Source organism: Propithecus coquereli, unplaced genomic scaffold, assembly GCF_000956105.1.
Source record: "Propithecus coquereli isolate 6110/MARCELLA unplaced genomic scaffold, Pcoq_1.0 Scaffold762, whole genome shotgun sequence".
Lineage (NCBI taxonomy): Eukaryota > Metazoa > Chordata > Mammalia > Primates > Indriidae > Propithecus > Propithecus coquereli.
Window position 1 is genome coordinate 1 of NW_012153752.1, and position 10,078 is coordinate 10,078.

General features: G+C 46.0%; 1 protein-coding gene across 1 annotated transcript; it reads left to right on the plus strand.

The window, feature by feature from the left end:
• Positions 1 to 7,190: 7,190 nt before the first annotated feature.
• USP51 (ubiquitin specific peptidase 51) lies at positions 7,191 to 9,578 on the plus strand. The gene is made up of 2 exons (XM_012662406.1): positions 7,191 to 7,207; positions 7,388 to 9,578. The coding sequence occupies exon 2, from the start codon at positions 7,437 to 7,439 to the stop codon at positions 9,576 to 9,578; it is 2,142 nt and encodes a 713-aa protein (XP_012517860.1). The 5' UTR covers positions 7,191 to 7,207; positions 7,388 to 7,436.
• Positions 9,579 to 10,078: the final 500 nt, after the last annotated feature.

The window sequence follows — 10,078 nt, forward strand, 5'->3', positions numbered from 1 at the left end:
TATTTCAATGAGGTTAGTGTACAAACTGTACAAAGACAAGTAACAGCAGATTAGTTTGCAAGGATAATGTGGTATGTTTCACATTATTTTTCGGCTGAGCCAGACTCCATTTTAAGATCCCCACTCCTTTACTCATCTATATTTACTTAAAAAAAGGCTCTAAAAGCTAAAAATTCAGTTTTCAAGATTCTCTTGTAACTAAATGGGGTCTTGATACACATTTCTGGCCAAGGACACATAAACATTTTTCTGCTTTGAGAGAGTGGATGTGAGCTCTGGATATGCATCCAAAGACTATGAGACAAAAGAATGAGGAGGAAAGCCAAAAGGCTGGGAATAGGTATATCAGCCTGGAGGTGACAGATAAACTGAAAATCTCAATAGCTTACAAAAATAAAAGTCTGTATCTTGTTCGCAGTACTTGCTCATTGAGATTGGCTGTAGCCCTATTCCACGTTTTCTTCCCTTCAGGACCTAGGTTGATGAGGTAGACTCTATGTGGAGGACGGGGGTTGCCTTAAGAGGAGAAAATGAAGAATTTGCTGAGCTTGTTGATTTAGGTGAAGTGGTTGAGATATTGAATGTTAGTATTGTGTCTTTGTTACTATTGGTTGCATTTGACTATGTTCTTTTAAAAATACAAGACCAGAAAATAATTGACCAGTTTCAGAATAACTAGACTTGTATGTTTGGAAGAAGAAACTTCCTCTCAATTGAGAAATGATTTAAGAAACTGTGACTATTCAGGACTCAAAATGTTGCCTTGGAACACCAATATTTTTTTTTTTTTTTTGGCAGAAGATGGACTGTGGAAATTGCTCAATTCCTAGGAAGGGGCATATGCTCCAATGTCCTTTTCAAATGTGGCCAAGAAGAATAATGGAAAGGAAAGATTTCCCAGAAGGTGGAGCTAAGAGGCATGGAAAACGATGAGCTGTGGAGCTATTCTGAGTCCATTTCATGCTGCTATAACAAAATACCACAGACTGGGTAATTTATAAATAATAGAAATTTATTTCTCTCAGTTCTAGAACCTGGGAAGTCCAAGATCAAGGTGCTAACAGGTTTGGTGTCTGGTGAGGTCCAGGTATCTGCTTCCAAGATGGGCCTTGTTGCTGCATCCTCCAAAGGGGAAGAACACTGCATCCCCATGTGGCTGAAGAGATGGAAGGACAAGCAGGCCAAACTCACTACCCCAAGCCCTTTTATAAGCCTGTCACAGGAAAGTAATTCCCAATGCTGGGAATCACTTGACATCCAAGTGGTATCATTTCAAAAATCTACAACTCCAGTCTAATCATGAGAAAACAAACAAATAATTTTCAGGACTGTTAAGTTCATAAAAAGCAAGAAAAGACTGAGACACTGTCATAGACCAGAAGAGACTGGAGAAATTTAACAACTAAATACAATGTAGTACCCTAGATTGGATTCTGGGACAGAAAGAAAACATTAATAAAAAAACTAGTAAAACCCAAATAAATTATAGAGTTTAGTTAATAAAAAAAAAAAATATCAAGGTGGAAGACCTTATGCGGCCATTAAAATACAAAGCAGCTCTTTAAATTCTGACGTGGAGCACTTTCTAGGATATATTGTTAGTTTAATAAACACTGGGAGGCATGATGTTTGTATTATTGCTGTCATTTGCGTTAAAAAAAATTAGACAGTACCCGTCTAGATCTGTCTTTCCATGGAATAATTCTGGAAGGATACACATGAAGCTGGGAACAGCGGCTGACTCGGGCAGGGAGAGCCTGGAAGCCATGACAGGAGAGGGAGGGAGACGTTTGACTATATGCAGTTCTGTGCTTTTTGATCTTTCTACCTTGTGCATATTGTCTATTCAAAAGTGTAAATATAAAAAATTTCTGCTACATAATATAAACCACCACTCATTCTTAAAATTAAATCATCAGGTGGATTTTCATCTAAGAAATATAAGTTGTCCTATTTTTTACAGATACTTACACTGTTCAAAAGCTGATACAGAATACTCTGGGGTGCTCTTTTGTTTGCTTGTTTTCTTTTTCTTTTTTCTTTTTTTTAAAACAATACTCCAAGATGGACCAGGCTACAGTTTCTCATAATTATTGTATTTCTTTCATTCTCCCGGAGATTCAGAAGGTTCATGTTCTTATATTTACCATAAAAGTTGAGACCATTATGCAAACTGGGCTGTCTGTGGATTCTGGACGTTTTTGATTTTGTTTATTTTAAAGCCTTACCATTTTAGATACCGAACTATTGTACACATGGAAGACTTCCCCCAGAAATAACAGGATGAAAAGAAAACAATGAAGTAAAAACCATTCGAAACCATTGTATTCAGTAGCAGTAGCAGTTATGTCATTCAAGGATAAAGGTGGAGTAGCGACTTGTTCTAAAGCACTGAGTACTTCATGAAGAATGGAAAACCCAGCCCACTGGCTGCCAAGAGACAGGGCAAACCTGCAGTCTGTGAGTGCTGTGCATGTTTCTCAGATGTCACTGCAATAGGGGGCCCGTTTATCAGGGTTCGCCATGACCTCTAACGACTTTATGTGAAAATTTATATCATTCCTTTTACCGTCTTTCAGGGGTACTATTTACTACATTTTCTTCCTGTTATGAAAATATTTCCACTTTAAAAAACCGTTATGGTTACCGGGGTGTACTGGGTTAATATCAAGTGCACACTCACGCCCTTCTGCTGAGCCCCAGGCAAGCGCCTCTTTGAAAACCTCTGCATAGGCAGACCCAGGGGATCCCCAAGGTTTAGACTCAGCTCCAGCATCGTCACCCCACGCCAACCGGGATCGTGAATCTGTTGGCTTCCTCTCTGAACGGTCCTCTCACATAACTGCTCCATAATTTACCCAGAATTGTGTGGAAACAGAGTGAACTGAGCCACATGCCCCAACTATTATACATTCCCCACCCTCCAAAGACCTGAAGCAAATAGAAGATAAGGGGACACAATGTAGCACTGTGTCAAAAGTTCTGGAGGCTCTGGAGGCTCCAGGGCCAGCTCTCCTGCTTCTCATCGGTGTAGTCATGGGTAAATATAACATGGCACCTCAGTTTCCTGAGCTGTAAGGTCCTGATTCAATACCTACCTTGCACAGCTGGTGTGAGGGTACAATTTAATGTGTATAGAGAAAAGAGCACGTAACATGCACTTAATAAATGATTCATAATTTGCTGGCCCACTCACAGGCAAAGTGCTCAGGGCACTGTGAAGCAAGAGAGGTCAGCGATTGGAATTCAGAGGTCTGCGCACGTGGGTGGGGAAAAGACCTGAGTCTTTACTTTCATCCACCTCTAGCTTAAAACGAGCATGTCCTAAAACTATGTACTGAGGCACGAAACTCCCTTAACATCGGTAGTACATGTGACTGTGTCACCAATAAAAATTTTCATATCATGTTACATTTCTTTTACATTTCTCAAAGTATCACTATGCTCACCACCACTTTGAAATTATGGTAGTTATTATACCCACCTTTTAATACTGTTTTTTTAAAATGTTTCATAAAGAAACACATACATTTTCATATCACAATATCTTTCTTAAAAACACGAAATGACATTTCCATGTAATGAATTATTTTACAACCCCACATATTTAATCATATACATTTATGTTAAAAAATATTATGGTCTTAAGGCTGCCAGAAGGATCCAAGACGCCAAAAGGCTGAGAATCTCTACTCTAGGAGATGTTTTGAAATGAGAAGCCAAGGGGAAAGGGAAGGCCATGGGCTGACAGGCTGGGTGTTTTCACATAAGTTGTCTCATGTACAGGGACGATGCAGCGGCTTCTGTGGTTGAAGCGCTGGAGCCTCAAAGGGAAGACAGTGAAGATGAGGTTGGACATACTTGGGGCTGGGAGAGTTGCAGTCACTTGGGCAGTTTCAGTCGTAACCCAGAGAACACATGGAATCACCACGGGATGGTGAGCAGGAGAGGGCACACTGCAGTGGTGTCTAGAAGGCTAGAGGCAGACCAGGAGGGAGCTGGGCACAGGAAGCAAGGGACAGAAGAAGGGATACAATCAGTAGGGGGTGGAGGGTGAGAGCAGGAGGCTGGAAAGGCAATGTGGGTCCCCAAAGGACTGGAACCCAGTCCACGGCACTCTCCCTGCAGCCCTAGTCAGGGGTAGGCAGTGGCTGCAAGTCTGCCTTTTGGGATGCTGGCCTCAAAGCAGTGAGGTCACTGAGGGGAAGAGGCCCAGGTTGGGAGGTGTCAGGGGCTGGTTTTAAAGGCCCTGAGGAACCACGAGCACAGAAGCAGGCTCTTTCCTGATCCTGCTTTTTCCTAAACCACTCCACCCCCAGAGTACCCCAGCACCGGCTGCACCTAGAAATCTGTGAGAGATGTCAAGACAAATAGTCCTGGGAAACCAGTTCCATCAGAAATGGCCCCTGCTACTAAAGCCAATTTGCCTTGACCTAGCGTTCTTTGTATATCAACCCACAGCACTGGTGCTCAAGGTGTGGTCTCTGTACCAGCAGCATCCTCATTAGCTGGTAAAGTGTTAGAAACCTATATTATTGGGCCTCACCCCAACCCACTGAACCGGAAACTCTGTGAGTGGGGCCTAGCAATCTGTTTTATTAGGTCCACTAGGAGATTCAGATTGCCGCTTCATTTTTGGAGAACCAGTGAACTCCAGAAAGGTCCCAACCATCCAGACCCATTCACTCCAATTTTGACAAAAACCATGCGGCATGGGGTCTGAGGTTTTCCGATGGGACCATTATCGATGGAGAAATTGTTTGTTTGGTGATGATTGAATATGGGCCAGTTTAAGGGGCCCGTCTGGCTCAGTAACAACTGTGTTTGGAAACTTTTTGAGTCGCTGATTACAAGGGCTCTTCAGGTGGTGTTTATCAACTCACATTAACCTTCACAGCACATGCCTGTGCATTTCCTGATGTGGACCTCAGGCAGGGACTCTGATTCAATTGCCTTTTCCCCCAGTTTTGTTTGGTTTTGCGTTCAGAGCCCCTGGCACAGTAGTAGGTGCTCTTTACGTATCTGCTGAATAAATGATTCTAGGCGGGGCTGGCATTCTCATGATTCTGATGTTATACATGACAAAATGGAAGCTCAGAAGACAGAAGTACTTGTAAATTGTGCCCTGCCTGCCTGCATAAAGGACGTAAGGCAGTCTCAGAGAAGCTAGGATCCAGACCACAGGTGGCACAGCTAGCTAGCAAACGACTGAGTCAGCATTTTCTTCTAGGTCTGCTAACCCAGAAAGGATCACCTCTTTTGATACCTGTGGCTGAGCGAATGCCCTTACCTAGAGGTTAAATGAATGAACCAATGAATGAATGAATAAATAAATAAAAGCAACCACTTTTTTTCTGCTTAGATCAATATATAATTCCAAAGGGCTTTCTTTCCAGGTACTTCGAGGTGATTGAGATGTGAATGAATGTATTCCAAGTCTTAAAATCACTGATATCCATTGTGGTGAGGTATCTACTCAATGCTGCCTGTGAGCCTGAGAGAGCTGAACCTTAGTCTTAAGGTTTTGAGGGGAGGTGCATGAATCTCCCAGTGAAATTAAATGTAGCATTAATCGTTTCCACTTATAAGCAGTAACATTCGTGGGATTGGACAGGAAAGGGCAACAAGCCCAGGAGATGGTTTTCCTGGTCCTCGTGGCCATGAATGCTGGATCTTTCAAAAGGAAGGAAAATTCTCCTGGCCTATGACCTCCTTGAGGACAGAAATTGTTATACTCCTTGATTCTTACAGCACATCCTAACACAGTAGCTAAGGGATCGATGTGTGTTTCTTGAATGCATGTTCCTATACATGAACTACGTAGGAGGGATGATCAGGTGATCTGAGCAAGAAGTTTGAGACACCTTTGAAAGAGAAAGATGTTCTCTCCTCCTCTGCTCTATGTATCAGGCATTGTGCTAGATGCTGATTTTAAGGTGGGGACTGAGGAGTGGTGTGAGGGATAAAGCTTGCCATAAAGATCTTTTACTTTATATATTCTATGATTTAGTGTTCATACCAGATTAGGATTATTATTTCCATTCTTGTCTAAAAGATGACTCAACTAAGTCTCAGAGAGGGGAAGCCTCTTTTCTGAGGTCACACAGCCAGCAAGTCTGGGCTCAGGTCTGTCTGAGCCTGAAGCCCTTTCTTGTGCTTCTCCCCCACACTCCAGGATAACATCCCTCTCTCCACTTAACTCCCAGAGATCATACTCTGACAGGTCCCTGAGGGATTCCTGACAGAGTTGCCATCCCTGGAAGCCTCTACCCCCATCCGGATGAAGCTTTTTCTGTGGAGAGTGGGCCTGGAGCCAGGTGAGGCCCTAGCCTCCATTCCAGCGGCTTTCTCTAGAATGTGTAGCTGTTGTAGCCTCCAGCAGAGTCTGTTTCAGGAAGAGGTTTGTCTGCATGCGCGGGACAGCAGTGCCATTCATCACTGCAGGAGGGCAGAATCCGGGGTTGGGGGCACTGCACGTAGAGAGGGGAGGGGCCAGGGGGCGGCCCCCTTGTGACCAGCCCTGAGGAGAGGTCAGGAGAGAAGGCTGGCTGAGAAGCGCCTGGACAGCAGCAGTTGCTGACGTTCTATATCACGCGCCTGGAGCCTAAGGTAACCCAGACCTTTAAAAGAAACGGGGGGATGTGGGCGTTGCAGGGGGCCAGGCGGGGGAAGGGAGCAGGGACTTTGGTGGTCGCGCATTGAGGATGAGGATGGCCTTGGGAATGGCGAACGCGTGGAGGGGGGAGTGACAAATCATAGGAAATGAGGGCGCAGAAGCAAGCAAAGGGGCGTGAGAACACAAGCTAATAAGAGCGTGAGAGGGCGCAAGAACCGGCGGACTGAAAGTGCGCTTGGGGCAGCGGCATAGGGTGGAACACAACGGGTCACGGGGGCGTAGGTAAGGTAGGAGCCGGGGGACACTTTCTTCCCCCGAGTCCATTTTCCAAAGGCGGCCTCCATTCAGCCATTTTTAAGATAAAATGTTGACCCAAGTGTTTTTTAGGATACAAGGAAAGAACGTCAGAGGAAGCTGTACCAAAGCGAGCCTGCGCAAGGCAGAAAAGGCAGTCAGAGGGTGGCGCCTTTTTTAAAGAAGTTTCCATCCTTTCCACCCTAAAGCTAAAGCCGTCTCCCACCCCCTCACCCCCCTTTTCCCCCCTCTTCCTATTCTCCCCGCCCCCGCATGATCCGATCGCCTTTAAACCAGGTAACCGCCTCGGTCTCCACACTAGCTCCCGGAGCCTCCCAGTTAAGTGGGTGGAGCCCGCAGCAGCTGCTGGCTGAGCTCGAGGGCCGGTGGGAGGGGTCCCGGGGGCGCTACCGGCGCACCGCGGCCATGACGCTGGGCATATCATTCACAGAAGTCCCTGTCTCATTCCATCTACAGTCGCAGCTCGTTTCCAGACGCCTTTCTCCTCAGGCCGGGCAGTGAGCTGATGGCCCAGGTTCGAGAAACTTCCTTGTCCTCCGGCTCCGGGGCCCGCTGGAGCCCGGGAGGTAGGGGAGGAGCCTTGCCCGAGGAGGTGGCTGAGAAGGCGGGGGAAATGGAGGAGGCGGCGGTGGGGACCGCGAAGGCGTATGCGGGCCGGGAAGCTGAGGAGATGAAGCTGGAGCCATTACAGCAGCGTAAGCTGGCGCCAGAGGAGAACTTGACGTGGAGCGGCAGCGGCGGCGACGGCGACGAGAAGGTGCTCCCTTCAATCCCCCCTCGCTGTCACAGCAGCTCCTCACCCGTTTGCCCGCGCCGCAAGCCCCGCCCTCGGCCCCAGTCCCGGGCCCGCTCCCGAGGCCAGCAGGGGCTCTCGGCCCCGCCCCCGCCTCCAGCCCAGCCCCCGCCCCCGCCCACACCGAGGCCCCGGGCCTGGCGCGGGTCCCGGCGTAGATCTCGGCCAGTGTCCAGGCCCCAGACGCGGAGTAGCTGCTTTGGTGACCCAGGCGGCTCTGGGGATCGAGGCGGATTAGGGGACTGGCTGCTGGGGGTAGAGTTTGAACAGGGTCCCACAGGCTGCTCTCATGTGGAGAGCTTTAAAGTAGCTAAGAACTGGCAGAAGAACCTGAGGCTCATCTACCAGCGTTTCGTTTGGAGTGGAACCCCGGAGACTAGGAAACGTAAGGCAAAGTCATGCATCTGTCATGTATGTAGTACTCATATGAACAGACTCCACTCTTGTCTCTCCTGTGTCTTTTTTGGCTGCTTTACTGAGAAACATATTCACAAACATGCAGAAGCAAAACAGCACAATTTAGCTGTTGACCTCTCTCATGGGGTTATATATTGCTTTATGTGTAAGGATTATGTATATGATAAAGACATAGAACAGATTGCCAAAGAAACGAAAGAGAAAATTTTGAAATTATTAACTTCCACCTCAACAGACGTTTCTCATCAACAGTTTATGACATCAGGGGTTGAAGAGAAGCAGTCAACCTGTGAGACGAAGGAAGAGGAACCAAAATTGGTGAAACCCAAGAAAAAGAGGAGAAAAAAGTCAGTCTATACTGTAGGCCTGAGAGGGCTAATCAATCTTGGTAACACCTGTTTTATGAATTGTATTGTCCAGGCCCTTACCCATATTCCTCTACTGAAAGATTTCTTCCTCTCTGACAAGCACAAATGTATAATGACAAGCCCCAGCTTGTGTCTGGTCTGTGAAATGTCTTCGCTTTTTCATGCTATGTACTCTGGGAGCCGAACTCCTCACATTCCCTATAAGTTACTGCACCTGATATGGATTCATGCAGAACATTTAGCAGGGTACAGGCAGCAAGATGCCCATGAATTCCTTATTGCGATACTAGATGTGCTACATAGACACAGCAAAGATGATAGTGTTGGGCAGGAGGCCAATAACCCCAACTGCTGTAACTGTATCATAGACCAAATCTTTACAGGTGGCTTGCAGTCAGATGTCACATGTCAAGCCTGCCAGAGTGTCTCCACTACCATAGACCCATGCTGGGATATCAGTTTGGACTTGCCTGGGTCTTGTGCCACATTTAGTTCCCAGAGCCCAGAGAGGGCTGACAGCACAGTGAGCAGGAATGACCACATACCAGGAATCCCCTCACTTACAGATTGCCTACAGTGGTTTACAAGGCCAGAGCACCTAGGAAGCAGTGCCAAAATCAAATGCAGTAGTTGCCAAAGCTACCAGGAGTCTACCAAACAGCTCACAATGAAAAAATTACCCATTGTGGCCTGTTTTCATCTCAAACGGTTTGAACATGTAGGCAAACAGAGGCGAAAGATTAATACTTTTATCTCCTTTCCCTTGGAGCTGGACATGACTCCGTTTTTGGCCTCTACTAAAGAGAGCAGAATGAAAGAAGGCCAGCCACCAACAGATTGTGTACCCAACGAGAATAAGTATTCCTTGTTTGCAGTGATTAATCACCATGGAACTTTGGAAAGTGGCCACTATACCAGTTTTATCCGGCAACAAAAAGACCAGTGGTTCAGCTGTGATGATGCCATTATCACCAAGGCTACCATTGAGGACTTACTCTACAGTGAAGGGTATTTACTGTTCTACCACAAACAGAGTCTAGAGAAAGACCAGTCTTACCAGACCACTTAACAGAAAAAAGTAAAAAATGATTAGGCAAGGATTCCTAAGTGACATGCACACTTACCTGGAATGGACAATGACAACAATACCCTTTCAACAATGAGCATCTCCTGAAGTAACACGAAAACCTACCTGGAATGGACAATGACAATACCTATATGACAACTAGAACCTTGGTAATAGAGAATCTGTTTTACCATGACCTATGGGTCTGTAGGAAGAAAATAGTGAATACCAACTAGTGACCATTCAGCCTTAAGAAATGGGGAGAGGGAGAAGAGGTTGAAAATGGTCACATAAAGCATAATTAAATGAAGAGAATGCTCTAGGTGGGGAGAGTGGGAATAGAGGTATTCTGATGCTTCTATATGTCATTTGTTCCTATAGAAATATCGTGGGAAGTCAGGGGGTATTTCTTCATCAGCAAAAAAGCCTCACGATGGTGTTCCAGTGTGGCTGACCAGCCAAATAGTTTGAAGGAAAAATAATATTTTAAAAGCTTTAGGAGA

What these genes read in the sequence shown, in the direction of transcription:
- USP51 (XM_012662406.1), top strand. Translation starts at nt 7,437, where the DNA reads ATGGCCCAGGTTCGAGAAACTTCCTTGTCCTCCGGCTCCGGGGCCCGC.